Source organism: Sitophilus oryzae, unplaced genomic scaffold, assembly GCF_002938485.1.
Source record: "Sitophilus oryzae breed Bouriz unplaced genomic scaffold, Soryzae_2.0 scaffold_1441_pilon_pilon, whole genome shotgun sequence".
NCBI classification, from domain to species: domain Eukaryota; kingdom Metazoa; phylum Arthropoda; class Insecta; order Coleoptera; family Curculionidae; genus Sitophilus; species Sitophilus oryzae.
In genome coordinates this window covers 1,327,578-1,355,124 of record NW_022146106.1, presented here as the reverse complement: position 1 = coordinate 1,355,124, position 27,547 = coordinate 1,327,578, and the positions used below count along the sequence as shown (strand labels likewise).

General features: G+C 35.3%; 1 protein-coding gene across 1 annotated transcript; it reads left to right on the top strand.

Moving 5' to 3' along the window:
- Positions 1-571: 571 nt before the first annotated feature.
- Positions 572-27,284, top strand: LOC115876974 (ribonuclease 3). Its single transcript, XM_030893027.1, has 10 exons — positions 572-932; positions 992-1,097; positions 1,159-3,337; positions 3,400-3,577; positions 19,306-19,537; positions 23,864-24,160; positions 24,215-24,376; positions 24,460-24,620; positions 24,681-24,826; positions 25,961-27,284. Exons 1-10 carry the CDS (start codon positions 682-684, stop codon positions 26,467-26,469), a joined length of 4,221 nt encoding a protein of 1,406 aa, XP_030748887.1. The 5' UTR covers positions 572-681; the 3' UTR covers positions 26,470-27,284.
- Positions 27,285-27,547: the final 263 nt, after the last annotated feature.

Sequence of the window (27,547 nt, the reverse complement as noted above, 5' to 3'; positions counted from 1 at the left end):
ATAAAGCACTTTTTAAACGTAGCATAATAATCTAGATAGGAATCTAGAGTTTTATTTCTATATAATTTTATTGACTGAAAATACATAATAAGCGTTCACGTGTTGTGCGAAATATTAAAATAATATACCGCGTACTATGATTGAAAAAAAAATAGCGTCAGCAATGACTATGAAATGAAGATCGCTGTCATTTTATGGAAATGTCCTCAATCGTCATTTCCCAGACAACTGGACGCCGTTTTTTCGACCATACGGTATATATTGACAAAAAAAACACTGAAAAGCACATATTTGTTTTCTACTGAAAATAATTCCAAAATAATTCACAATCTGGCAACATCGAAGATGTGCGCATGCGTAGTGTCTGTGACTATATGCAGCAAAAACTCGTTTCAAGGTCAGCCACCGGATCCACACCATTACCCTTTGCCCAAGTTGGGTCTGGTTGGGTCTACCCGTCTACTCTCCTTAGTTTCTTAAAATTCTGATCATCATATATAATACCTATTATATGACGACCATGTCCTGTGGTCATCAGATCCATAGATCTGTGGCCCAAAATAACCTTACTTTAGTGGTTCAGATATTTTATGGTTCAGATTTTCTTCAGAAAAATTATTGAGAAATAGATAACAGAGCTAATATTAAAATTAATTAATTTAATAAATTAATAAGATAAACATGGATAATCATTGGAATTATAATCAACAATATTCACAAGTCCCTGTACAAGAATCGCAACCAAATCAATTTAATCAAATGCCTGTACAAGGCATGCAGACTGAATATTTTTATACAAATCATTGGAATCAAAATTGGGGAACTGGGGCTATTCCTAATTATACATCTATTCCACCACCTTATTCCCCAGTTGGTGTAAATCCTTATAGCATTCCACCGCCTAATATACCACCTCCAACTACTTCCTACTTGTAAGTTTTTTTGGCGTTTGCACAGTTTCTATGTCTATTGATAAATTATTTTTTTCAAGTCCTTGCATCAATAACCCTTCGATATGCCATGTTAATTCTAATAAAGATGTAGAAGAATACAGAGTTAAAAGAGAAACATATAGTTATGAAAATTGTAATTCCTTGGTAAATATTGCATTTGTGATATTTTATCAAGTATTTTTTTTATTTTCGTTTTTATTTCTAGTCTTACTCGAGATCCATTACTACCAGAAGTGTCAACAATTCATATTCTGAAAGACCAAATGCTAGAATTGAAGATATAACAATTTTTAATGAAAACCGTCCTACCAATGCAAATCTCAATAATATTACAAGTCAAGAAAATATATATAAAAGTCAAGATCCAGCTGTTAGAATTAGAGTTCAAGATAGTCAGACTAGAGCTCAAGAGACTAAAACTAGAGATCAGGATAGAAGATATAGAGAAAGTAGAACAAAAGATCGAGAAAGCACTAGGGATAGAGAAAGCAGAATAAGGAGTAGGAGTAGAAGTAGAAGTAGATATAGGAGTAGAAGTAGACATAGGAGTAGTAGTAAATATAGAGATGACAGTAGAGAAAGGAATAATTATAGAAGATACAGAACAGTATATAAAGAGGATAGATCTACAAAACATTATAGTGATAGATACAATACATCAAGGCCTCAAGATAAAAAAATACTTACGGAAAGAGATGAAATATTGGATCAGTGGAAAAGAAATTATTGTAATACTGAGCAACAGATTAGTGAAAAATTGGAAATGTATAATAAAAAAACTGAAGATATTTTAAATACAGAAAAAAATATTTGGATCCGATCTACACCTTCAGAATTATATTATGAAAGGGATATAAATGATTACAAAAACATTAGAGCTACATCTAAACTTATTAACCTCTGTGATACATTTAAAGACACTTTAGTTAACAGGGCTTTGAAAGTTAATTCTTTAAAGCCAAAATATACCCCGCCACCCAGAAAAAATCGTGCCAGACTTTGTAAACATAAAACAGAAGTAAGTAGTTCGGATTCTGATAGTTCAGAGATTGATCTGACAGATGAAGAAGATTATTCCATTGAAGAACTACAAATAAAGCAGCGACATCCAGATCGTTTACATCAAGAAATGTGGTATAATGACTCTGGAGAAATGAATGATGGCCCATTATGCAGATGTTCCCATAAATCAAAAAAGTCTGGCATCAGACATGGTATTTACCCTGGAGAGACTCCAATAATGAAATGTGATATTAATAGTAATAATTCAGAGAAGTTGTATCACTATAGAATTATTATTTCACCTCCGACAAACTTTTTAATAAAGGCTCCTACTATTATCCAGTATGATGAACATGAATTTATATTTGAGGGATTTTCAATATTTTCTCACTCTCCTTTAGTAAAATTACCTCCATGCAAAGTTATCAGGTTTAATATCGAATATACAATTCTATATTATGAAGAGAAAATTCCTGATAATTTTACAGTGTGTGAACTTGATCTCTTTACAGATTTTCTTTTTAAAGAAATTTTAGAATTAGTCGATTTAGATTTAACTACACCTTTAGACAATAAATATTGTTCCCAATATCATTTCATGCCACGATTTGTTAGAGAGATACCAGATAATGGTAAAGAAATTTTATGTATGCAGGAAGTTTTACAGTATTTATTGAAAAGTTCAGTACCATTAATAGACCAGTCAGAATTAGGAAGTATGGTTAACATGTCTCAATATGAGTGGCAGAATTTTGCTGATGAATTAAAGGGCATGGTAGTTACATATCCTGGAAAAAAACCATCCTCGGTTAGAGTGGATCAATTAGATCGTAATATTGAACTACAAAAAGAAGGTGATTACAAATTTCCCGAAATTGTTCATTTTGGAATTCGACCGCCGCAACTAAGTTATGCTGGAAATCCAGATTACCAAAAAGCATGGCGAGAGTATGTTAAGTTTAGACATTTAATTGCAAACATGTCAAAACCAACTTTTGAAGATAAAAGAAAACTCGAAGCAAAAGAGAATAAACTTCAAGAGATGAGAACTCAAGGAAAAATGAAGAGAGATGTTACAGTTGCAGTGTCTGCAGAAGGCTTTTATAGAACAGGCATTATGTGTGACATAGTTCAGCATGCAATGCTGATACCTGTCTTAGTTTGTCATCTAAGATTTCATTATGCTTTAAATATACTGGAACAGTCAGTTGACTATAAATTTAAGAATCGTGGATTATTGCAACTAGCGCTGACTCATCCGTCATATAGAGAAAATTTTGGTACTAATCCAGACCATGCTAGAAATAGTTTAACCAACTGTGGTATTAGACAGCCAGAATATGGAGATAGAAGGATACATTACATGAATACTAGAAAAAGGGGTATTTTTTTAAATTCATATACAAATTTATGAATATACATACCTATATTGTTTGTTTTTTAGGGATAAATACTTTAATAAACATTATGTCGCGATTTGGTAAACAACGAGTGACTGAATCTAATATTAGACATAATGAACGTTTGGAATTTCTGGGTGATGCTGTTGTGGAGTTTTTGTCATCAATTCATTTATTTTTTTCCTTTCCTCATCTAGAAGAGGGAGGTCTAGCAACTTACAGGTAATAGATGCATTGTGGACAAACTTTTTATCATTTAATAACAAGAATGGTATTTAAGTCAGTACATATGCAAGGCATAAATCAGAATCTTCATTTGATAACTTTATCCAGTAAATTTTTATAATAGTTAACCAAACCATATACACGATATATATTTTTAGCCGACCATACCAATAGGATCGGAAAAAAAACGTTTTTTTTTAATTTCACCCAAAATGAATTATTTGGGTCATAAATGACCTAAATACAAAATATTTTCATGGTGTCTGTCTGTCTGTCTGTCCGTCTGTAACACGATAACTCAAAAACCGCTTAACCGATTTTAACCAAATTTGGCACAAAAATATTGTGGCACCCGAAAATGTGGCCATTAGTTTTTGGTGAGGGTGGGGGGTTGGTAAGGGGGTATGGGAGGGGGTTAAAAATTTTAAAAAATCGTAACTCCAAAATTACAGTAGCTAGCGAAACGCGGTTTTCAAATTAAGATTAGGAATAATATTTGCAACAAAATTTGTAATAACATCAAAATCAGTCAAAGTTGCAGTTTTTGAGATATTAACATATTTTAGTATGGGCGGCTATACGTGCCTCCCGGCGCCAATTTTTAAAAAAAATTATATTCTTTATGAAATTGGTTAATTTTTATACTCAACATGATAGCGTATTTAACTAGTTTAATAACAACTAAAAAGTACAATTCACTCCTCAAGACTTACTAGAATGTAGAATGAGTAAGAGGGGGAGTTAATCACTGCCACCTTAAAGATCTATTGTGCCCCCCTTCCTTGAGTCATCACACAATCTATAACCCATCATATCCCTGTTGTAGAAGGAACAGGGTATTTCCCATCTTCCTCTGACAACAGTTCTTTCTCCGAGGGTACACACCCTTCCACGGTTGGAGTTTGGCCCTCCGTTCAGCTCTTTACAGTCGAGGAGCTTGCCTCCGGCTGAGGAACCCGTGAGGTGGAGGCTGGAGGATCTGTCTCCCTTTTCTTCACCTCTTTAACTTGGTCTCCCCTTAGACCTGATACCGGTGTTATCCCATATCTATAATAGAGGAGATGTCCCTCTTTCTCTATTGCCTCCTTGGATTTGAGGTCAATTCCTATTTTGAGGACCTGACCATGACCCTCCTTCCTCGAGTTGATGACTCGCCAACTCGATGTCCTTACATTGAAGTTCTGACCTTGGATAAGGCTTAGCAGCTAGGTGGCGTCTTTGCCCTTGCTCCTCGGCAGAAAGACCGTTATGGCCGCCCCTTTAGGGATGTTTTCTCCCTTCACTGGGCCTTGCCAGTTTTTACGCTTCCGGCCCTTGCCAATTTTTACGCTTAGGTGCGATTTTCACCAACCAATTCGCCGATTCTTGAGATCTTGAGACACAATCTATGAGGATCATGCCCACCCGAAAGTGTATCCCCGCAAAACGCAGCTGACCCACATTTTGTAGATCGTTGTATTGCGATCTGATCGCCACTACTTCGTCAAGTATAGTCTCTTCTAGAGACGTTTGCTGGTCGGTGGTCAGAGCAACCTCTGGGAAATCCTTTGGCAGCACCGCCATTTTCACTTGTCCAGCAATAGCGGCAAAGCTGGTGATACGTCCCTGCTTGCCTCCCGGTGTTGGACGGCTTTCCATCCTGGCTTTTTTCTCCTCTGCCGGAGAAGAGGTGAGAGCTTGCCCTTTGATGGAGATGAGTCAGGTTTCTTGGTTTCTTTACTCTCCCCTTTTCGGAGGAGTGTTTTCACTTTTGCTTCCTCTGGAGCAAGTCCTTCGTGGAGAAGTCGGAGGTATCTCCGTGCTTCTGCTCCGCTAAGACCTACTCTCAGAGGATCGTCTAGCCCGCCTGGTCGACCTAGGCTGTGTAGACGAAACGGTAGCTTATGTCGCTTATTGGGTCTAGAGGTAGGCTCCCGACCCTTGCTGGAGAAGGTGGTAGCTTGTGTGCCACTTGTGGAGGATGATTCCAAGCAAGTGTCAGCCGCCCCTCCTGTAGTTTCCTTTGGATTTGGTCCCTTGGCACTTTCATTTGTAATGTTCCCAGTGTCACTAGGGGGATTCCCCACAGCTTCACCGGTGGTGTTTTAATACTAGATCTCATAGTGTTCCCAGAAGTCGCTAGGGATAGTCGGTCCACTTCTACAGAGCCCCGCATGCAGAAGTAAGGGGTAAATACAATGGGATGCCCCCTGATGCCCCAACAAGACTTACTAAAAAAACACAATAATAACAGGTGCTAGGTTTGGAAACTGAACATCCTTTTTTTTTCATAAGGTTTCATATTTTTCATATCCATGTAAGTAATATTCTGCAACAATGTTATTTGTGCATGTGGCTTCTACAGGGTTGTTCACCACTTGTTATGTAATTATCTAATTTTTGAGCGGAAATAATGGTGGTATATTTAATTGATACACCCTTTTACAAAGATTTAAATAGTTTTCTTTTTGTAAACAAATGGGCTTACAATATTATTAGTTTTACTACCTGTACATTTTGTACATATGTCGCTTTTAAAAAATCTAAAATGTCAATATTCCATGGGAATAGTGACAAATGAGGTCTAAATTATAAGAAAATGTATTTTCTACGAAAACTTGAAGAGATAGGTAGAAATGGTATAATACAATTTGATAGACAATTAAATTGCGTATCTCATTCACGTAAAATATACTGTCAAACCGATTGTAAGCACTGCTGTAAAACGGAACAACGTGAAGGCACTGTCATGATAAGGAGTTTTAAACTTGGAACCGATGAACAGTGGACGACGACACAATTGAGGAAAGATCAAATGGCAGATCCAGACATCGGAGCAATACTACGGCTCAAGGAAGGTAACGGTGAGAGACCACCGTGAAGCTCTCTGGGCTCAGTGGAATTCACTGGTTATTGAGAATGGATTGTTAAAGCGCACGTGGAAAGTGCTACGTTACTGGGTGGATTATTGCGAAGATGTCAAGAAATGGTGTCGACAATGTAAAATTTGTGCAGCCAGCCAAGGACCAAGCACTCGATCTAGGGGAAAAATGAAACAATATAACGTTGGACTGCCATTCGAAAGAATCGCTGTTGACATTGCAGGCCCGTTCCCTGAAACGCACAAGGGCAACAAATACGTTTTAGTGGCGATGGATTATTTCAGTAAATGGCCAGAAGTTTTTGCCATTCCAAACCAAGAAGCATCGACTGTAGCTGAAGTATTAGTCAATAATGTCTTCAGTAGATTTGGAATTCCTTTAGAGCTTCACACTGACCAAGGAAGGAACTTCGAGTCAAGACTGTTCCAGAAGATGTGTGATCTGCTTGGTATTCACAAGACTAGGACAACAGCTTTACATCCGCAGTCTGATGGGATGTCGAGAGATTCAATAAGACCATTGAAGAACATCTCTCGAAAATGGTGGATGAACATCAAAGAGATTGGGATCAGCATATACCACTATTCCTAATGGCATATAGAAGTGCAATTCACAACACCACCGGACTTTCACCATCGAAGATTTTATTTGGTCGAGAATTACGGTTGCCTTGTGACTTGGTGTTCGGATCACCAGACGACGGCACCACAAACGTAGAGGACTACGCGGATGAACTGAAGGAAAGGTTAATGAAAATTCATAAGACCGTTAAATGTAAGATTGCGCTAGCCAGTGATCGGATGAAAGCTCGTTACGACCTCAGAGTTAATTCTACGGGATTTCAACAGGACGATAGGGTATGGTTGTATAACCCACAGCGCAAGAAAGGAAGGTCACCAAAGTTAACTCCAGCATGGGAAGGTCCTTATACTGTCATCAAGAGGATAAATGATGTTGTGTACCGGATTCAACGCAGCCCTGGAAGTAAGATGAAAGTAGTTCATCTGGATCGATTGAAGAGATACCAGACAGGAAACCTTGATCGGGACGATCAAATTTGAAAAGGGGGCAATGTCAAGGTGTATTACTGGTTGCATAACTGCATACTGCTAAAAAATCGCAATGTGCCTTGAGGAACCTGGCGCATTCGCCAGAAAGTAAAGAAAATTATAGAATTCTTTAGAAAAATCTAGAAACAACCGCCAGGGGGTATATAAGGCCCGCGCTTTGACAGTTGGACAAGTTTAAGTTTGAAGTTTAAGTTTGAAGTTTAAGTTTGAAGTTTAAGTTTGAAGTTTAAGTTTGAAGTTTAAAGTTTGAAGTCTAAAGTTTGAAAATACCGCGAAATACCGTTAGGGTAATAGTAGTTGCATAAGTTGTGTTGTAAATAGTATAAGTTGTGTGTACAGAGTGAAACAAATAAATTCGTTAAGTATTTTATCTTGAGTTTAAATAGTGGACCCACGGAATCCGTAACAATATATTATTTGACAATACAGTATATTAAACATTAAATTTCTAAAAAATAATAGTTTATAAATAATTTTACCTATACACCTAAATATAACAACTTAAAATAACAAGAACTGGCAGTTCGACCAAGTCACCTTTTACACATTTTTTTTTCGATGGTATGGTACAAATAAAATTACTGAAGGTGTAAATACCATACAATAAAAAACCGTGATGTGGAGATGAAGATTGCTGTTTAGTGGAGTAAAAACGATATGAAAATGTGTGAAATTTTTTTTGGAGGTATAACTACATGATATCTATACAGGATTATCAGTTTTTTATTATCTTATCTTATTATCTTTGTGCATGTTGAAATCACTAATTACGACCTTTTTGGGGGGGTAAGAAATTTTTTATCCAGGAAAATGTCAAAAATCAGTCAATAATTTATAACCATGTTTTTTTTCTTTTTCTACGCGATAACTCCTAAACTAATCAACTTATTCACATACTCTTTTTTTTTAATCGATTGAGAACACATAGGCGGTGATAGCTGAAGCAATTAAAGTTCCATAGTGAGTGTATTTTTTTTGGAAAATGGATTAAACTTCAAACATTAACTTTATTGTATCATGATTTTCGGTAAGCGAGGAACTTTTTTATTTGAAGGAATTTTTCATAGTATCTGCGTATGAAATAAAGTAAAAAAATTGGCACAGGGAGGCACGTATAGCCGCCCATACTAAATATGTTAATAAAAAGTTGGTAGGCAGTTCTTTTAGTTTCAAAGTATTCAGGAATTTTTTCAATTTTTTTTATCTCAAAAACTGCGACTTTGAGTGATTTTGATGTTATTACAAATTTTGTTGCAAATATTATTCCTAATCTTAAAATGAAAACCGCGCTTCGCTAGCTACTGTAATTTTGGAGTTACGATTATTTTAAATTTTTAACCCCCTCCCATACCCCCTTACCAATCCCCCACCCCCACCAAAAACTAATGGCCAGATTCTCGGGTGCCACAGTATTTTTGTGCCAAATTTGGTTAAAATCGGTTTAGCGGTTTTTGAGTTATCGTGTTACAGACGGACAGACAGACAGACAGACACCAAGAAAATATTTTGTATTTAGGTTATTTATGACCCAAATAACTCATTTTGAGTGAAATTAAAAAAACTTTTTTCTTGCCGATCTTAATAGCCTACCAGCTAAATATTGAAAAAGTTTTTAAAACTTCATACAATCTTCTATTGCTAATATTTTTCTAGTTATCCTAAATTAAATTTACGAATATGCCGCAATATTAAGATATAATATATCCACGAAAATGACTTAAAATACCATATTTGTTTCAATTTTAATACATAATACATATTTATGTGTCGACTTTTTAAAAATAAAACTTCAGAATATCTTATGGAAAAATTAGTCTTTAGAAATGTAGTACCTGTGTAGAACATGATAGAAATATTCGCGTACCACTTTGACAGTATTCTAATATACCATTATTTCGTTTGTGCGCTGTTACACGCATAATACTGTTATGCCATACAATAAAATTATGCCAGATTTTCATTATTCACTTAATACAGTTATTATAACTCATAAAAACATTTGATTTTACAAGAACAAATACAATAATTACAGTTAGTTATTACTGAAAAGATTTATAATAATTGTTAGAAAAATTTAATTTTTTTTGTTGTGAAAAATTGTTTAAATGTTTTGTGGAAACTATTACCCTTATTGTATAGTGAAAGGGGTAGGAGCAGGGTTGGAAAAAATCATGATTTTTTTAAAAAAATCAGATTTTTTTTATTTAAATCAGATTTTTTTTTATTTAAATCAGATTTTTTTGATTTTAATAGAAAACATTATTTAAATCGGATTTCCAAATAATTAGGACTTAATTCCAATTAAAGTCATATCCTAAATGGCTAAATCTTCATAACTCTGCCCAATACTGACAACATTAACAATTCTACGGCGCGTGTCATTTTCCCTCATCGGTCACTAATATGTTCGGCAAAAAAAGTCGCTCGCATCAGATGAAAAGGATTTTTTTTTGAAATTCCACAAGAGTATTAATTTTTGTCATTTCAACGTCTAGGCATAAAAGTAAAGCACTTTTACGCCTAAGCACAAAAGTACAAAAATATATTATTAAACTGATATTAAGCGTCGATTTTAACGAGTGTACAAATTGTTACTCGATTACTTACAAGGCATTACTTTTTATATTATTGTTACGGATTCCGTGGGTCCACTATTTAAACTCACGATAAAATACTTAACGAATTTATTTGTTTCACTCTGTACACACAACTTATACTATTTACAACACAACTTATGCAACTACTATTACCCTAACGGTATTTCGCGGTATTTTCAAACTTCAGACTTCAGACTATCTTCAGACTTTAGACTTGTCCAACTGTCAAAGCGCGGGCCTTATATACCCCCTGGCGATGGTTTCTGGAATTTTCTAAAGAATTCTATAATTTTCTTTTACTTTCTGGCGAATGCGCCAGGTTCCTCAATGCACGTTGCGATTATTTAGCAGTATGCAGTTATGCAACCAGTAATACACCTTGACATTGCCCCCTTCTCAAATTTGATCGTCCCTATCAAGGTTTCCTGTCTGGTATCTCTTCAATCGATCCAGATGAACTACTTTCATCTTACTTCTAGAGCTGCGTTGAATCCGGTACACAACATCATTTATCCTCTTGAAGACTGTATAAGGACCTTCCCATGCTGGAGTTAACTTTGGGGACCTTCCTTTCTTGCGCTGTGGGTTATATAACCATACCATATCGTCCTGTTGAAATCCCGTAGAATTAGCTCTGAGGTCGTAACGAGCTTTCATCCGGTCACTGGCTAGCGTAATCTTACTTCTCACGGCCTTATGAATTCCCAATAACCTTTCCTTCAGTTCATCCGCGTAGTCCTCTACGTTCGTGGTGCTGTCGTCTGGTGATCCGAACACCAAGTCACAAGGCAACCGTAATTCTCGACCAAATAAAATCTTCGATGGTGAAAGTCCGGTGGTGTTGTGAACTGCACTTCTATATGCCATTAGGAATAGTGGTATATGCTGATCCCAATCTCTTTGATGTTCATCCACCATTTTCGAGAGATGTTCTTCAATGGTCTTATTGAATCTCTCGACCATCCCATCAGACTGCGGATGTAAAGCTGTTGTCCTAGTCTTGTGAATACCAAGCAGATCACACATCTTCTGGAACAGTCTTGACTCGAAGTTCCTTCCTTGGTCAGTGTGAAGCTCTAAAGGAATTCCAAATCTACTGAAGACATTATTGACTAATACTTCAGCTACAGTCGATGCTTCTTGGTTTGGAATGGCAAAAACTTCTGGCCATTTACTGAAATAATCCATCGCCACTAAAACGTACTTGTTGCCCTTGTGCGTTTCAGGGAATGGGCCTGCAATGTCAACAGCGATTCTTTCGAATGGCAGTCCAACGTTATATTGTTTCATTTTTCCCCTAGATCGAGTGCTTGGTCCTTGGCTGGCTGCACAAATTTTACATTGTCGACACCATTTCTTGACATCTTCGCAATAATCCACCCAGTAAAAGCGATCTCTCAGCTTGCTCAAGGTCTTGTTTACCCCAAGATGGGCTCCAGTTTTACCACCGTGAATTTCTTCCAATACCTGGGTAACTTTCTTCCTTGGTACCAGTAACTGAGTTGTTACTGTGCTGCCATCCGCACTTTCCCATGTGCGCTTTAACAATCCATTCTCAATAACCAGTGAATTCCACTGAGCCCAGAGAGCTTTGAAAACGAGCCCTCTGTCCGCAATATCCTGCCACGGTGGTCTCTCGCCGTTACCTTCCTTGAGCCGTAGTATTGCTCCGATGTCTGGATCTTCCATTTGATCTTTCCTCAATTGTGTCGTCGTCCACTGTTCATCGGTTCCAAGTTTAAACTCCTTATCATGACAGTGCCTTCACGTTGTTCCGTTTTACAGCAGTGCTTACAATCGGTTTGACAGGGTCTTCTGGATAAACCGTCTGCGTTACCATGCATTTTTCCAGCACGATGTTGGATGGTAAAGTGATACTGTTGGAGCTTCTCGAGCCATCGTGCTATTTGACCTTCAGGTTGTTTCATCTCCATAAGCCACTTGAGAGCCGCATGATCTGTCCTAATTAAAAATTCTTGGCCGTACAGATATTTATGAAAATGATCAACTGCCTTCACAATTGCTAGCAGCTCCTTCCGGGTAACGCAGTAATTCCTTTCTGGTTTGGATAGAACTCGACTGTAATATTCTATCACTCGTTCTTCGCCATCTTGCACTTGTGATAGCACTGCACCTATGCCGATATTGCTGGCGTCGGTATCCAGGATATACCTCCCTTGTTGTTGCGGGTAGGCTAGAATAGGACTTGAACATAAAGCCGCCTTAAGTCTTCCAAAGGCTACATCACAATCGGTGTTCCATTCGTAGCCGACTTCATCACCTGTAAGTCTATGTAAGGGTGCAGCTATATTGGCAAATCCCTTGACAAATCTTCTGTAATAGGTGCATAAACCCAGAAAACTTCTAAGTTCATGTTTGTCGCGAGTTTAGGCCAATCCTTGATTGCAGCGATTTTCTTCTGATCGGTGTAAATTCCGTCTGCCGAAACTACATGACCCAAGAATTCCACTTGTCGCTGGAATAAGCTACACTTCTTCGGGTTCAAGTACAGGTGCGCATTCCTTATGCGGCCGAAGACTTCTTCTAAATTTCGCAAATGCTCCTCAAAAAGTTCTTCCCATAACCAATACATCGTCGAGGTAAACCAAGCACGTTTTCCAAGTTAATCCTCTTAACACCACCTCCATGAGACGTTCGAAAGTGGCTGGAGCATTGCATAATCCAAACGGCATGACCTTGAATTGATATAGTCCGTTTCCTGTAGAAAAAGCCGTCTTTTCTTTGTCTTCCTCGTCTAGACCCACTTGCCAGTATCCACTCTTTAAGTCGAGAGTGGAGAACCAGCACGAACCTGCCAGAGTTGTTAATGTGTCATCTATACGTGGCAGTGGGTAGCTATCTTTCTTAGTGACGTCATTGAGCTTCCTATAATCCACGCAGAATCGTGTACTACCATCTTTCTTCGTCACCAAAACAACAGGAGATGACCATGGACTTGATGATTCTTCGATTACTCCATCTTCTAACATCTTATCTACCATTGTCTCCATTTCTTGTTGTTTGGAAAGGGGCACCCTTCTAGACGTTGTCGAATCGGCTGAGCATGACCAGTATTAATCCGGTGCTTCACAAATCCGTTCTTCCACTGTTGTTCTTCTCAAAAATACTGCCATGCTTTAGCAGGAACTGCTTGGCCTTCTGTTTCTCCTCAGGTGTTAGGTGATCCCATGGCTGTTCTAGATGTTTTAGTGTTTCTTTGGATGCCATTTGTGTAACAGCTGACGACACTTCATCACATCGGGTGACACTTCTTACAGGTTCGCAGATGGCTATCTTGTCACCTTTTTGAATCTTGACACAATTCGGGAAAACATTCGCAATTCTGATCGGTATATTCTTGTCGGTGTTCACCAATGACTTTCCTACTAAGTACCTATCTTGTTTCTTGTCGCCACTTTTTACCAGTCCAACACAGCACCCAGCGATTTTCTCCACTTTACCGAATACGATCTTCTCGGTATTACCAGGTATCACCACAGTTTCCGCTGATCTTACATCCATTCTGCCTGGTCCCTCGTCTGGAGATAACATGAACTCTTCATATCCAATATTTAAGATATTTCTCTGGTGATCGAACGAAAATCCATGTTGACGAATCATATCCATGCCCAAGATGAAGTCATCTTCAATATCTGCCACTAAGACGCTATGCTGAAACTTCAAATTTCCTAACTTCAGTTCGACGATAGCCTTTCCCCGTGCAACGGCCATTTCCCCCGTAACTGTACGTAAACACACTCTTCTTCCCAGAGACATCAGCTTCAATCCTTGCACTGAGTTAGCCCGCACCAACGATACCATAGCGCCAGTATCCACAGTCATTCGAATTCCCTTTCCATTGACTTTCCCGTCGATCACCAAGCTGTCAGCGGTTGTTCCTAGACTCCTAATGGAAAAAATCCTGGGGGCTCTGTTCTCCCCAGTCAATACTCGCCCCTTAGTATTGACTGATTTTAGTTTTCCTGGTGCCTACGTTCTCTGGATGGTGAACGGGATCGCATTTGAACGCGGCAATCCCGTTTGATGTGGCCATTCCTGCCACATCTATAGCACCTTATGTCCTGGGATCTTCTATAGCTCTCTGTCTGGGTGTTGTTGCTACTCTTGTTCACTAGTAACTCACATAGTTTACTAAACATCTCCTCCAAACGTATGTGAGAACTTCCGGGCTGTTCCTCAACCGTTACCGATCTTATCTTCGGTCTAGGGATGGCGCTAAATGCAGCTTCGATTTCCAGCGCCCTGACCAGTGCTTCGCTGCTGGTAGAAAATCGGGATATTTGCAGCGCCCTCTGTAATTCGTTGTCCCTCAGTCCGCTGATAAAGCACTGAGCAGCGAGTTCCTCCCTAAATCCTTCCGGTGCTTCAGGATACGCTAGGTGTACCAGCCGACGTAAGTCTGCTTCAATTCCTGCAGACTCTCTCCGGACCTCTGCATGCGTGTCTTGATCTGGGCCTGGTAAAGTTGACGTCGATGTTGGTCGCCATATCTTCTGTCCAGTGCAGCGACCAAAGTTTGGTATGCCTGCTGTTGGGTTGCAGGAATAGTTTGCAAGAGTTCCAGGGCAGGGCCACGCAGCGCGATGACAAGTGCCGCTGCATTCTCCTGGTCAGTCCATCCATTCGCAGCAGCCGCTGCTTCAAACTGGCGGTGGTACATCGTCCAGGTGGTTTGTCCATCGTAGGTCGGGGCCTTGAGGTTCGCAGTTCCATGAACGCCAGGTGTCTTTACTTGTACCTTGGTCTTCTGTAGGTCCATCTCTAATTTTTCCATTTTCTGCTGAAGGCGTTCCTCAAGATCTTCTACGGCTTCTTGAAGGTGGATGTCTTGCCTTTTTTCCAGTTCTTCAAAGTTCTTCTTAAATCGGTTTTGATCTTCTAATTTTTCTTTCTGGCGACGCACTTCTAAATCTTCAACAATTTTCTCCAACCGTTCTTGTCTAATTTCTTGATTTTCAAGAATTTTCTGAAGCCGGTCCTGTTCTTCTTGTTTGTCGTGCTCTCGTTGAACTTTGAAATATTCGAGAATTTTCTCAAGCCGGTCCTGTTCTTGTTTTTCTTTCTTTTGACGCGCTTCTAAACTTTCTAACATTTTTTTCTTGATTTTCCATAAGTATTTTCTGTAGACGGTCTTGTTCCTCTTCTTTCTCTCTTCTCATACTCTCCATAAAATCGCCCAATAATTTGCTTACTTCCTCCATTTTCTTCGCTTGCTCCCTTGTACCAACAATAAAAATACTTAAATTCGGTCTAAAAATCTTCCAATCCACTTAATTTCTTCTTAAAATTCTCTTGAATCCCACTTCTGACACCAATTGTTACGGATTCCGTGGGTCCACTATTTAAACTCACGATAAAATACTTACCGAATTTATTTGTTTCACTCTGTACACACAACTTATACTATTTACAACACAACTTATGCAACTACTATTACCCTAACGGTATTTCGCGGTATTTTCAAACTTCAGACTTCAGACTATCTTCAGACTTTAGACTTGTCCAACTGTCAAAGCGCGGGCCTTATATACCCCCTGGCGATGGTTTCTGGAATTTTCTAAAGAATTCTATAATTTTCTTTTACTTTCTGGCGAATGCGCCAGGTTCCTCAATGCACGTTGCGATTATTTAGCAGTATGCAGTTATGCAACCAGTAATACACCTTGACATTATATTATTCGCAACGTTTGAAATTGATCAAAAAATTATTTGTAATGTTTAATTTGTAAAAATATAGTATACTAGCGTGTACCAACCAGCGACTTCGTTCGCGTCGAATTAATCATTTGGTGATGATAAAGCAAAGCATGAATTTCCATTAACATACAAACTGGATAAAATTTTCTCGCATTTATGTCAGCATGAGGAAAAACAATATGGCGATATTATTATATAACTTGGTAATATTTGAGGGGTAGTTTCATCTCGTTGGAATTTGGTTTTCGAAAAATCCGTTTGCCCAAAATAAGCTTTTTACGTCAAGCAGAATCGTGGTTAAGAAATTACCCAACTTTTTGGAACACCCTGTATGATTTTTTAAAAAATTTGAAAATATGTAAAAAAACCAAATAAATTATGCTTGGCCAAGCTTTTTCCCGAAAGACTAACCGTTTTTTAAATAACAAATATTATAATATTTGAGGGGCGTTTTCACCCTCTTGGAATTTGAGATTCGAGAAACCCCTCCTTATCGAACCTCTACACCCCACAGTCAATCGGTTTGCCAAAAATCAGCTTTAAACGTCAAGCAGTTTAAGCAGAATCGTGATTACTCAGTGGTCATATTTTATGAAACACCCTGTATAACTTTATAAAAAATCTTAAAATATGTAAAACAACAAAATAAAATATACGTGTTTAAGAGTTTTTCCGAAAAACTCATCGGTTTTTAAATAAAAAATATTTTAATATTTGAGGGATAGTTTTACCCCCTTAGAATTCGAGTTTCGAAAAATCTCTTCTTATCGAACCTCTACACCCTAAAGTCAATCTGTTTTCCAAAAATCAGCTTTTTACGTCAAGCTCTTTAAGCAGGATCGTGATTAATCAGTGACCAGATTTTTCGAAACACCCTGTATACATTTTTAAAAAATCTTAAAATATGTAAAAAACCAAATAAAATATACGTGTTTAAGCGTTTTTTCGGAAACTTGACTGTTTTTTAAATAAAAAATATTGTAATATTTGAGGGGTGGTTTCACCCTCTTGGAACTGGAATTTCGAAAAATCCCTTCTTATCGAACCTCTACACCCTAGAATCAACCTGTATGCCAAAATTGAGCTTCTTACGTTGAGTGGTTTGAGCAGGATCGTGATTAATCAGTATGTCAGTCACTTAAGGATTTTATATATTAGTATAGATTCTACTCGGAGTAAAAATGTATTTTTGTGCCTCCCTGTTTACGCTAGTTCGTCAAACGTACAATCTCGTCAAAAACAGTATAATTTTTACTCCTTACACAATACACTATTGTTCGGAAATAGTTTTAAGTCGAGAATGAAATTAGTATTATCTATTGTCAAAGTGTAAAATTAAAAGATATAAAACAGCATATTTTCTGACAACGATTTGAAGATATAGTCTAACATCAAAAGATTCCCTTTTCGAACAGCATTTTTTTGTCACTTGTACATAAATTTCAAAATAAATCTCTGCCCTTTAGAAGTTAGAAATCTAATGGATTCACACGAAATTACTTCAAAAATCGGTCCAACATTTTAATTGATGAATGTGGTAGGTATATGTGTTATACAAATCATTTTTTATATAGTTTTATAACATTTACAATTTTTTTTTCGATTTATTAAACGTATTTAAACGTTACAATAGCAAGTGTAACATTTTATTTAACGAATGGATATAGGGTATTTATGTTATAGAAATATTTTTTATAGTTTTCTAGGACACATTTTTATAACTTTTACAGTTATTTTTCGTCAGTTGTATCCATAGAAAAAAACCTAATATTTAGCTTGTAAAAGAATTAACGTTTGGTTTCTAATCACATTTTCTTTTGACGGATGATGATCAAAGGCCAAAATGACATTCCTCGCAAATTTTGAAGTATAATTAGTGGAAAAGTCAAAAGTTTATTAACTTTATTTTTTATTTGCTTATCCGATATTAGATAATTAAATGTCCGGCAGTTTATTTGACGAAATTGTCCACAAGTACTAGTTAAACGCTTTTCTTCACTTACACACATACGCCAGAAACATGCCAGAAAGAAATCTAACAACTAACCTGTTTGTTTCACTTATTTTTAATGGTCAAGCCGTAAGGGGAATCCCCCGGGTTCCGAGCGTCGACGCATCGGCCCGGAACGAAGCGGTTTGACCTTGATCGCGATCGATTCGGTTACCCAGTAGTAAAGTGTCAATCCCGCGGATCCCGCACGGTAAATCCCGCGGAATCTTAGAGTGATCCCGCATTTGCGGGATCCAGCATTTGCGGGATTGCATTCCCTATTCAGAACCTCCCAATTAGTGGAATAAATTAGTAGTTTCAATTACACTTTATTCTTTTTATTTTACGATCATTCACAACATATTCACAATGTCTAAAAACACAATTAAAATCATAGATAAATGAAACAAGTTTAGATTGGAAAGTGCCCATAAGGACAATGTGAACACTATTTGGCGCTATGCTTGCAACGGTCGCGACCCAAAACTTTTGAAGATTTCGGAGCGGTTCGGCTTTTTCAGGAATTATATCGCCAAATATTGTTTATTCAAATTTATTATTATTTTCGTTTAATTTTATAAATAAAAGACAGTGTGTTGCATACAAGAAACTTTATTTTATATAAGGACGCATTTATGAAATACCTATGAAACATTGGAAACCGACGTTATGCCACGATCCACGATGGTTTTTGCAGTTCACAGCACAGCTTTTTAAGTTTTTAATGCCACTTTTTCACAATTATCACCGGTTGGAGTAAATAAAACTTGAATTAAACTCACAAGATAGCAATTATTACTTTGAAAATGGACGCTATGAACACTTTTTGGACTTTCTTTAATGAGAGCGGTTTGGATTTTGAAAGATTATTATGATTTTTGAAGATTCTGACTTTGACAAGAGAAAATTATTTCTGTTTTTGTTTGCCGTTGTTCTTAGTAACCGCTATAGCAGCGCCAGATCGCGTATAACGGTCGCGACCCAAAATAATTTCGCGACCTAAAATTTTTACGGGCTTTCCAATCTAAACTTGTTGCATTTTGCACCAAAATTTTTCTTGGCGGGTGATAATGAAAGGCCAAAATGACATTCCTCGCAAATTTTGAAGTATAATTAGTGGAAAAGTCAAAAGTTTGTTAACTTTTTCCACTATTTGAAAATTACTACCACTAATTATGACGTTCTGAACGCTTACATTAAAATTAGGTGAACAAACTTCTACGACTAATTGAAACTATTAATTTATTCCACTGATTTCGAGGTTCTGAATGAAGCTTAATTGAAAATTCCTACCACTAATTTTAACGTTCTGAATGTTTACACTCAAATTAGAGGATTGAAACCACTAATTTATTCTACTAATTGCGAGGTTCTGAATGAAGCTTAAAGTATGTTTAATTTAAATAAATTCGAAACTTGCAACTTATTATCCATATCATATATTTTTATTAGAGTGATGTTAATATGAAATGTATCTCTAACATTGTAGAGCAGCAATTGTGCAGAATCAACATCTAGCTTTATTAGCAAAAGTGCTGAAATTGGATCAATTTATGTTGTATGCTCATGGCTCCGATCTATGTCATGATTTGGAGTTAGAACATGCGATGGCAAATTGTTTTGAAGCATTAATGGGAGCGCTGTTCCTTGATGGAGGTATTGATGTGGCAGACCGAGTTTTTTCAAACACGTTATATAAAAACGACCCGGAACTACTTCAGGTATGAATAGAAACATTTGTTGAAATATCTGCTTGTTTTTTTTCGAAAATGTTTTACTATACTTTAATTTTTATAGTAATCGATTAATTATTACACAAAATATGCCCATAAAAATATGACAAAATTAAATGAAAAAAAGACTACAAATGTCGTCTAATATACAGGGTGGCGCACCTCATTCGCCTCGGTTGATTATACGAAAACGGAAAGATGTAGAAACAAAATATTTAGTGGGTATATGCGGGAAGGCAATGTGCACAATTTAAAATTATTTTGAAATATCAGGGTGTTTCAGAACTAAGATCCATACCAAAGTTATATTTTTTCTTATGGAACACCCTGTATTTTATTTCATTTTTGGATTCTTAGGTCCAAAAAAAGGCATTTATTTTAAGGGTTAAATATCTTTAAAATCTTTGGTTTTTGAGATATTTAAAGATATTTAAATTTGCATGCTGCAATAAAATAGATTATTAATACCCTGTACATTACTTTCAGAATTAATTCTTATGCTGAGTTTAAAGGTAGAGAAATAAACTTTACAGAAAAATGTTATTATTTCCTTAAATTTATACAGGGGTATCAAAAATTGCTGATCTATTTTAAGAATATATTTTACATAAAAACTTCGTTATTTCAAATAGGATACCCTGTGTATTTTTTAAAATAATTCGAAGCAGATTCAAATGCTCTTTGAAACTATATTAGGGTTTCCTATACCTAACTAACTCAGATTTTGAATAAAGATTAATTTTTCAATAAAATGGCAACCAAGAGGGCTAGTGTCGTCATGGCAAGTTTCTAGTGACAGTTAGTAGCTATTTTCAAAATCGAAATTAGTTTATGGACTTATTTAAATTTATACCAGTTTACTTTTATTTAATTTACCTACAATAGTTTAATAAATAATATTTATTAAATATGTATTTATTATTCTATCAAGAAAAACGAAGAAGTAGTTCTTTAATTTATTTTACGCTGACTTGCAGATATATGGATTTTCTATAAAAGAGCCAATTATGGCAAATTCATTTTCTTCACTTCCAACGACAGGTTTCTGCCTAATAGTTTTTTTAGTAACCACACGCAGGATTCGTATTTGGATATCTTTAAGCATAAGCCCTTGAGGCCAAGAAGCAATTTTCTTCACAAAATAAAATCACTAGTAACATATCTATTCGCCCACCAGCAGATACTGCTGTATTTTTCTTGATAAAATAATGAATACTTATTAAATTATTGTAGGTAAATTTAAGTAAACTGTTATAAATTATAAATGATAATGTCTTTAAACTAATGTCGACTTTGGAAATAGTTACTAATTGTCACTATAAAATTGACATAGCGATACCAGCCATCTTGATTGCAATTTTATTTAAAAATCGCTTTTTATGCAAAATCTGAGCTAGATAGGTATAGGAAACCCTAATATAGTTTGAAAGAGCATTTGAATCTGCTTAGATTTATTTAAAAAAATACATATAAAATACAAAAAAAAATGCATTTGAAATAACGGAGTTTTATATAAAATATATCCTTAAAACAGATCAGCAACTTTTGATAGCCCTGTATAAATTTAAGGAAGCAATACCATTTTTCAGTAAAATTTATTTCTCTACCTTAAAACTCATGAATAATTAAGAATTAATTCGGAATAGCAATGGACAGGGTATCTATTCTATTGTAGCATGCAAATTTAAATATCTTTAAATATCTCAAAAACCAAAGATTTTAAACATATTTAACCCTCATAAAAAAGGTTTTTTTTGGGGCACAGGAATCCAAAAATTAAATAAAATTTCGGGTGTAACATAAGAAAAAATATAACTTTGGTATGGCTCTTAGTTCTGAAACACCCTGTATATTTCAAAATAATTTTAAATTGTGCACATTGTCTCCCCACTTAAACCCATAGAATATTTCCTTTCTACATCTTTCCGTTTTCGTATAATCAACCGAGGCGAATGAGGTGCGCCACCCTGTATTTCAAATAATAGAATAAAAAACACGTATTTGTGTTTTTTTTTAATTTTATTAAGCATTGAAGATAGAGGCATTATTATATAGGCTTGGTGCATTTCAGTTGATTTTAAAAATTCCGACCGCAGCGCTCGGATACGGCAGAAATTAGAAGTGCTCGGTTAAAGTATTTCACGCAGTCCCGTTACCGTTCATGTCGATCGTATTGAAACAATATTAAACTTGTAGCTTTGTCATAATATTTAAGTATTTTAGTTTTAACTAGTGCAGTTATTGAAACTATAAAACACTCAGGTACGAGATTTATGTGACGATAGAGATAACGCTGTTTCGGGTAGTAAAAATTAAGTGAAAAAGAACCTAAACTAGGCGTCGCGTTGTATACAGTTCGACCTGTGTCTATGAAAGGAATGCGGACAAAAAACATTTAAATAAACAGCAATATATTTTATACGTCGACTTGACGAGTACGTCACCGCAAATCGCTCCGCCCACTCATTTTATTGGCTACTTGCAAATTTGTCGATTTTTTATTGATGGGACGCGTCGTCTAATTTTTTACGAAAAACATCGAGAGAATATCGTTTCCCCTCTCATGGATACCCCGTAGCCACAGAACGGACAGACGTACTGTAGTGATAATTCCAAATGTTAAAAAATTTGCCGAAAAAATGCTGACACATAAAGGAGAGCGTAATTACGTGGTTGTTGGGTGCAATAACATTCAATAACTCAACTCTCCTGGATATTCAACTCTCCCTAAACAAAATTTTATATCTTCTCACACTGATTTGATCAAAACTAAAAATGGATTCGAGCAGTTCGACAAAACAAGTGAGTAAACAAAATACCTGTTACATAATCAAAAAACTAAATAGTGTATACTATGAGAGGATAAACTATGATTTGCAATATTAATGGTATACTTTTTTTAGTCAACTAGTGGGCACAATAGATTTTTAAGGGTACAATAGATCTTTAAGGTCGCAGTTTAACCCCCCCCCCTCACTCATTCTAATCCACTAGTACTTAAATTTTTTATGAACATCTTGATGAATGAATTATAATTATGTACCTTTAAAAAATTTCGTTATAGCCTAAATAGCCCCATTTATTGCCCCACTGGCAAAACCGGTGCGTAAAACTATCCTCGCTACCGTAGTTGAACTCATCTAAAAAAAAGTTATTAGCTTGAATAATAAATTGTAATACAAGTTAGACCTTCTGGGGATATCAAAATTGCTATTATTACTTATTTTGTTTTTAGAATTATTTTCACAAATAATACTTCCATACACTTTTAGAATAATTCTATAACAAATTTTTCGTGCTTTCGCAATTTAAACCCGTATATTTGTTTAGTCCACTGTTTACAGTATTCTCCGATGGTGGCAGCACCGGCGGAGAATGCACCAAGCCTATAATGATGTCTCTACTTAAGACCAATCGTTTTCCAAATATTTTCAATATTTTCGAATGTATCTTTTACGGGTACCATGTATTATATTTAATTACTATAAAAAAATTTGTGGAGTAAAACTTAAGACAGGCAACATATATTTATAAAAAAATACATTGCTGCCTAAAATCTATTATTCACTTTTGTTCTGCCAATGTAATTTTTGACAGAAAATGCTTAAAAACGGCTAAACTTATAAGTAAACAACATTATACACTAAACGTATTTAGAATTTTTTATAGAATCTAAACATCTTAAAATATAGTGTTTCTATTTAATATAAACAAATAATTTAGCCACTTTTTGCTTAAGTCTCTATGGCGATCGAGTCATCGAAGATTTCGATAGACGACATCCAAAAATGACATAAAATACAATTTATCTGTGAATTAAAATTGCAGACAATAACAGTCACTGTCATGTATTCTCGTTTGACATACTTTCAGCCAAAAGTGACAGAAAATGGAAAATATTTTAAAAAGAAAGTACATATCGAAATAATGTTAACCAAAAAACACTCTGTTTTGCATCTAAACTATATCATAAAAAACTTTTATTGAATTTATGTGTAACAAACCTTGTATAGGGTGAACCAATATCACAATGTTATCGACTTTTCAAAAACGTTTTACACCAAAAAGTTAAATTTCAATCAAATCGATTTTTAAGCAGAATGATAATTTGTATTTCTCATCTACAAGAGTTATTGTACTTGCAGTATTTTACTATTTTTTAGTTTGTTGTATAATGATTTCAGTATACTGAAAATTGTTCACCTTATATAATCTAATAACATTGTAGAGCGAAACGCCAAATCAAAAACACCCCCCTCTTATGTAAAAACACATCTCACGATTTTTTTTTAATTTTCCACCCTGTATATTTAGGTTTGGGTAAATTTACCGCCTCACCCTTTACAAGAGCAAGAACCACTGGGCGATCGACACTGGATAGAAAAATTTGATATTTTGAAGAAACTAACTGGTTTTGAAAAAAGCATAAATATAGAATTTAACCACATTCGATTACTCGCTAGAGCTTTTACTGATAGGAGTGTCGGCTACACAAATCTAACTATGGGTTCTAATCAAAGGCTGGAATTTTTAGGGGACACAGTTTTACAGTTGATTGCTTCAGAATATTTATATAAGTATTTTCCTGAACATCATGAGGGACATTTATCTGTAAGAATACAACAATTAAAACAATTATCATTTTTTACCGCTATTTTTTTTAAGTTATTGAGAAGTTCGTTAGTTAACAATAGAACTCAAGCTGTGGTTTGTGACGATTTAGGAATGGCACAATATGCATTATACAACAATCCAAAACCAGAACTAAAAACTAAAGATAGGGCTGATTTGTTAGAAGCATTTATAGGAGCTTTGTATGTAGATCAGGCAAGTTTAATTGTATTTCTAACAATTAGTGATGATGTTCAGCTATTATTTACCGAACGGAATGAATAAATTTGTTATTATAGGGAATGGAATATTGCGAGGTGTTTTGTCAAGTAACTCTATTTCCCAGATTACAAGACTTCATTATGAATCAAGACTGGAATGATCCTAAATCGAAACTACAGCAGTGTTGTTTAACTTTAAGAACAATGGAAGGTGGCGAACCAGATATTCCAGTTTATAAGTATAATACAGCTAAAATTATAATATGTGTGGTGATCTACAGCATATTTGTAAATTTCAGGGTTATTGAATGCAAAGGACCTACAAATACTAGAGTGTATACTGTAGCTGTATATTTTAGAGGTAAAAGACTGGCCAGTGCTATGGGACATAGTATACAGCAAGCTGAAATGAATGCGGCAAAAAAAGCATTGGAAATTTCACAAGGTAATTAAATGTTTATTACAGATAAGCCATATTTTATATATTTATTTTATACAACTATATTTCTCACATAATGTACAGATTACTTTCTTCTCACATAACACACATTACTTTAATATCCAATAAAAATACTTATTGGTTGTCTATTACCCATTTTATATCAATATAAGCTAAAAGCGTTAGAGAAACCTGACCTCAAAAACAATTTAATTCAGTAAAACAGTTGACAGTTAAGCTTCATTCAGAACCTCCCAATTAGTAGAATAAATTAGTGGTTTCAATTACACTTTATACTTTATAGTTTACCATCATTCACAATATCTGAAAAACACAATTAAAATTAATAAAATATCCTAGCAACAGCTTGCGGCAGTCTGTTGTATCCATAGAGAAAGCATAATATTAAGATAATATTAAGCTCGTAAAACAATAAACTTTTGATTTCTAACCAAAATTTTTCATGACGGGTGATAATTAAAGGCCAAAATGACATTCCTCGCAAATTTTGAAGTATAATTACTGGAAAAGTCAAAAATTTGTTAACTTTTTCCACTAATTGAAAGTTACTACCACTAATTATGACGTTCTTACATTAAAACTAGGTGAACAAACTTCTACGACTAATTGAAACTACTAATTTATTCCACTGATTTCGAGGTTGTGAATGAAGCTTTATAGAGTTGAATTAATTTCTCAGTTACTTTGTTGAATATTTTAGTACCTATGATGCTAAACCGACGTATGTTTGAAAGTACCCATTTCTATACTTTGGCGCTCAAATTTTTCGCTTTTGGTGCACTCCTGGAAAGTGAATATTTTTTTTGGTTTAAATTTTGTTGATTCCGGGGCTATTATTTGCGTCGTAAAGGTTCATAAATACATTTATAGTTTCATTTTTGCGACGTCCGGGTTTTGTCCGGATTTCGGGGTTCACTTGTCCGGAATTTCCAAAAGCCCTTTATGGAAACCCTAATCGTGCCATATCATAATGATCGATTTATTAATTTTTCTTATTGATTGTTTTGTTGTAACTACGGGGTAATAATCCGCAAATGCATGTCTTAAAATGAAGTATTTTAGTAGTAGTTAAAGGACATGCGTACTTTTAGCGAAGTTAAAGTTATATTTCTTTTTTAGACCTGTTTCCCCAACTAGATCATCAAAAACGAGTCATCGCTAAAAGTATGAAGAGACAAAAAAGGAATAAAACTAAGGCGTTTAGTAATTTCCGCCGTTTAGATAATAAATCGCCTGAAAGTTATTCAAGAAAGAGATTCAGATCTCGCAGTCCAAGCGACTCAAAGTATAAACAGTCTTCTTCAAGAAAAGATTCTGGAAGTGACGAAGAAAAATATAGACCATCTTCATCAAGAAAATATACTGGTAGTGATGAGGAAAGATATAAGCCATATTCGTCAAGAAAATATTATAGTAGTGATGAAGAAATACGTAAGCCATCTACAAAAAGAGAAGATACTGATAGCGACGAAGAAAAATATAAGCAATCTTCCTCAAGAAAAGACTCTGGTAGTGATGAAGAAATGCGTAGGCCATCTGCATCAAGAAAATACACTGGTAGTAATGAAGAAAAGGATACGCCATCTTCGTCAAGAAGAGAGTCTGGTAGTGATGAAGATTCTAACTAGTTAAAATAGTTTTTTTAGGAATAAGATATTTATTTTACTTAGACGAAAATTATGAATTATTTATTTTCATATCAAGTCCAATTGTAAACAAATTGCAAATTTAGTTTAATTTAAATCGTCAATTGAATTATTTAGCTGTAGGTTTGCCTCTATATTAATTTTACAAAAAGTTTAAGTTATACAAAAATGAGCAGCTAATTTTAGTTAGTCCAAAAGCGTGAAAAATGCGAATTCAATTTAATTTAAATCAAATTTACTATTATTTAGCTGTAAGTTGTAATTTTTGCGATAATTTGTTTAAAACTTCTATATTTTTATGATTTTTTTGTGTAACTAGCTGTGATATTTTGTGTCATATAACACACGAAATTTTCAAATTGTTTAAATAATGCAGCTGATTTAATTTATTGTAATTCTAGTATAAAATATTTAAGAATTTATGATATAGACTTTGTGTATATCTGTACTTCGCGACGGATCCTGAAAAGTATATATCACAAGATCTAAAATATAAGTAATAACAATTAAGAATTTTATTTGAATGAAGGCGCGTTTACACGGGTCTAGTGAATTGATCAAGTTACTTGAATTCAACTGACAAAGCATATTCCGAGTTTACACATATCATGTCAAAAAGCTTCTGTTAGTTCATTCAGAATAGTGAGAGTGCGTAAAGCTTCGTTCAGAATCTCGCAATTATTGGTAACAATTAGTGGTTTCAATTAGCGTAGAAGTTTGTTCCTTTAATTTTACAGAACGTCAAAATTAGTGGTAGGCATTTTCAATTAGTAGAAAAAGTTATCAAACTTTTAACTTTTCCACTAATTATACTTCAAAATTTGGGAGAAATGTCATTTTCGTCTTTGATTATCTTCCTTCAAGAGAAATTGTGTTTAGAAATCAAAAGTTGATTGTTTTATAAGCTAAATATTAGGCTTTCTCTATGGATACAACTGACTAGCGTAAGCTGTTGCTAGGATATTCTATTAATTTTAATTGTGTTTTTTAAACATTGTGAATGATCGTAAACTAAAAAGTATAAAGTGTAATTGAGACCACTAATTTAATCCACTAATTG

Coding starts and splice junctions, on each gene's coding strand:
- LOC115876974 (XM_030893027.1), top strand. CDS start 682: ATGGATAATCATTGGAATTATAATCAACAATATTCACAAGTCCCTGTA. Junction 24,377..24,459: donor GAGCTTTGTATGTAGATCAG/GCAAGTTTAATT, acceptor TTGTTATTATAG/GGAATGGAATATTGCGAGGT. Junction 24,827..25,960: donor AGCATTGGAAATTTCACAAG/GTAATTAAATGT, acceptor TTTCTTTTTTAG/ACCTGTTTCCCCAACTAGAT.